This window comes from Monopterus albus, unplaced genomic scaffold (genome assembly GCF_001952655.1).
Source record: "Monopterus albus unplaced genomic scaffold, M_albus_1.0 scaffold5.1, whole genome shotgun sequence".
NCBI lineage: Eukaryota > Metazoa > Chordata > Actinopteri > Synbranchiformes > Synbranchidae > Monopterus > Monopterus albus.
The window spans coordinates 3,434,001-3,435,220 of NW_018127885.1; the positions used below are offsets into that span (position 1 = coordinate 3,434,001).

The 1,220-nt window shown below is 39.2% G+C and overlaps 1 protein-coding gene across 1 annotated transcript in view; it reads left to right on the top strand.

Annotated features, from left to right (window-relative positions):
• c2cd5 (C2 calcium dependent domain containing 5) overlaps positions 1-263 on the top strand; it is a 25,868-nt gene extending 25,605 nt beyond the window's left edge. Inside the window, exon 31 of the mRNA XM_020613870.1 lies at positions 138-263. Within this exon, the coding sequence (XP_020469526.1) occupies positions 138-263 (126 nt within the window). The remainder of the gene's footprint in view (positions 1-137) is intronic.
• The last annotated feature ends 957 nt before the right edge of the window (positions 264-1,220 follow it).

Below are 1,220 nucleotides of genomic sequence, written 5' to 3' on the forward strand. Positions count from 1 at the left end.
TTAGCCACACTTATACACAGTATAAACACACAGTGTCTACCTGTATTTAAAAGCATAATTAACTGTTCTTGTTGATCTTCAGACCTTAGTTATTGGTGTCCTCGTGTTTTAATCATGTGTGTTTATTCCTTCTGAAGGCTCAGTGTCTCATTAATGTGAGCGGTGATGCTGTCATCTGTGTCAGGGAAACAGACCAGGAGCCCACGTCCTCAACGACGAACATCGGACAGACTTGTAGTAGTGGAGCCGATGGGGCTACATGACAATGAAACAAAAAGGCTCACTATCTGTATGACACACAAGCTGAGTGAGCACACTCTGTTGAGCGTAGCCATCCAAATATGAGTCATCTGCCTTAAAGCTTTGGAAAAGATCCAGAGGTTTGGACATCGACAATAAAGAACAAATACTCACACACTGAAACATGCAGTCTGTATTAATATAAGAGTGCAGGATGTTTCTCTTTGTTTTTCTGTTTAAGAGGGGATTTGTGCAGGAGATAGTGATGTAGCTCTTTGAAAACTGGGTCATCTGAAAGTATCTCAAAACATTTTGGTGAAAACAATAGCCAAAGGACCTGTCTTGCATCCAACTTTTGCCTACGTATTACCGCCGTCCATATTGGGGTTATCCACAGCTACAGTCCCTTTGTGTGTGGGCGCTAGTGTCATTTGAGGCAGCTATGACTATGTTATCCAGCCAAAGATTGCAGGATTCATTAAAAGGCCATACCAAAAGGGACGCACCTGTACACCAACAAATGATTTCAATGTAGTCAGATGGCCTGCAGTGTTAAGCTCTATTTTGAATAATCTGCAGATTAAAGGCCCATCTGTCCATTTTAGAATTGGTAGATAATGACTATCAGGCAAGACAAGTATTTAAATTTCAACATGGCAAAAAACCTTTAAAAAATTCACCTTAGAATGCAAATTGTGAAGCTAAAATCCAAACCCAGACCAACCTGTGGTGCCAGTTTGTTACAAGCTAATTATTAGTTGTCTAATAGTTAATTGGTGTATAGTTTTAAAACTGTAAATTAGTTTTATGTCAGAATTGGATTTTGTATTACTTTTCTGTCATAGTATTGCCCAGTTACAATGTTCTATAGATTTGTTCATGGTCAGCGATACCACTTATTTGTCCTGTTTTTATTTACCGGAGTTACACGCATCCAGGCCAAGATAGCATTTTTGTAGAGTGACGATCTATCTTGTACA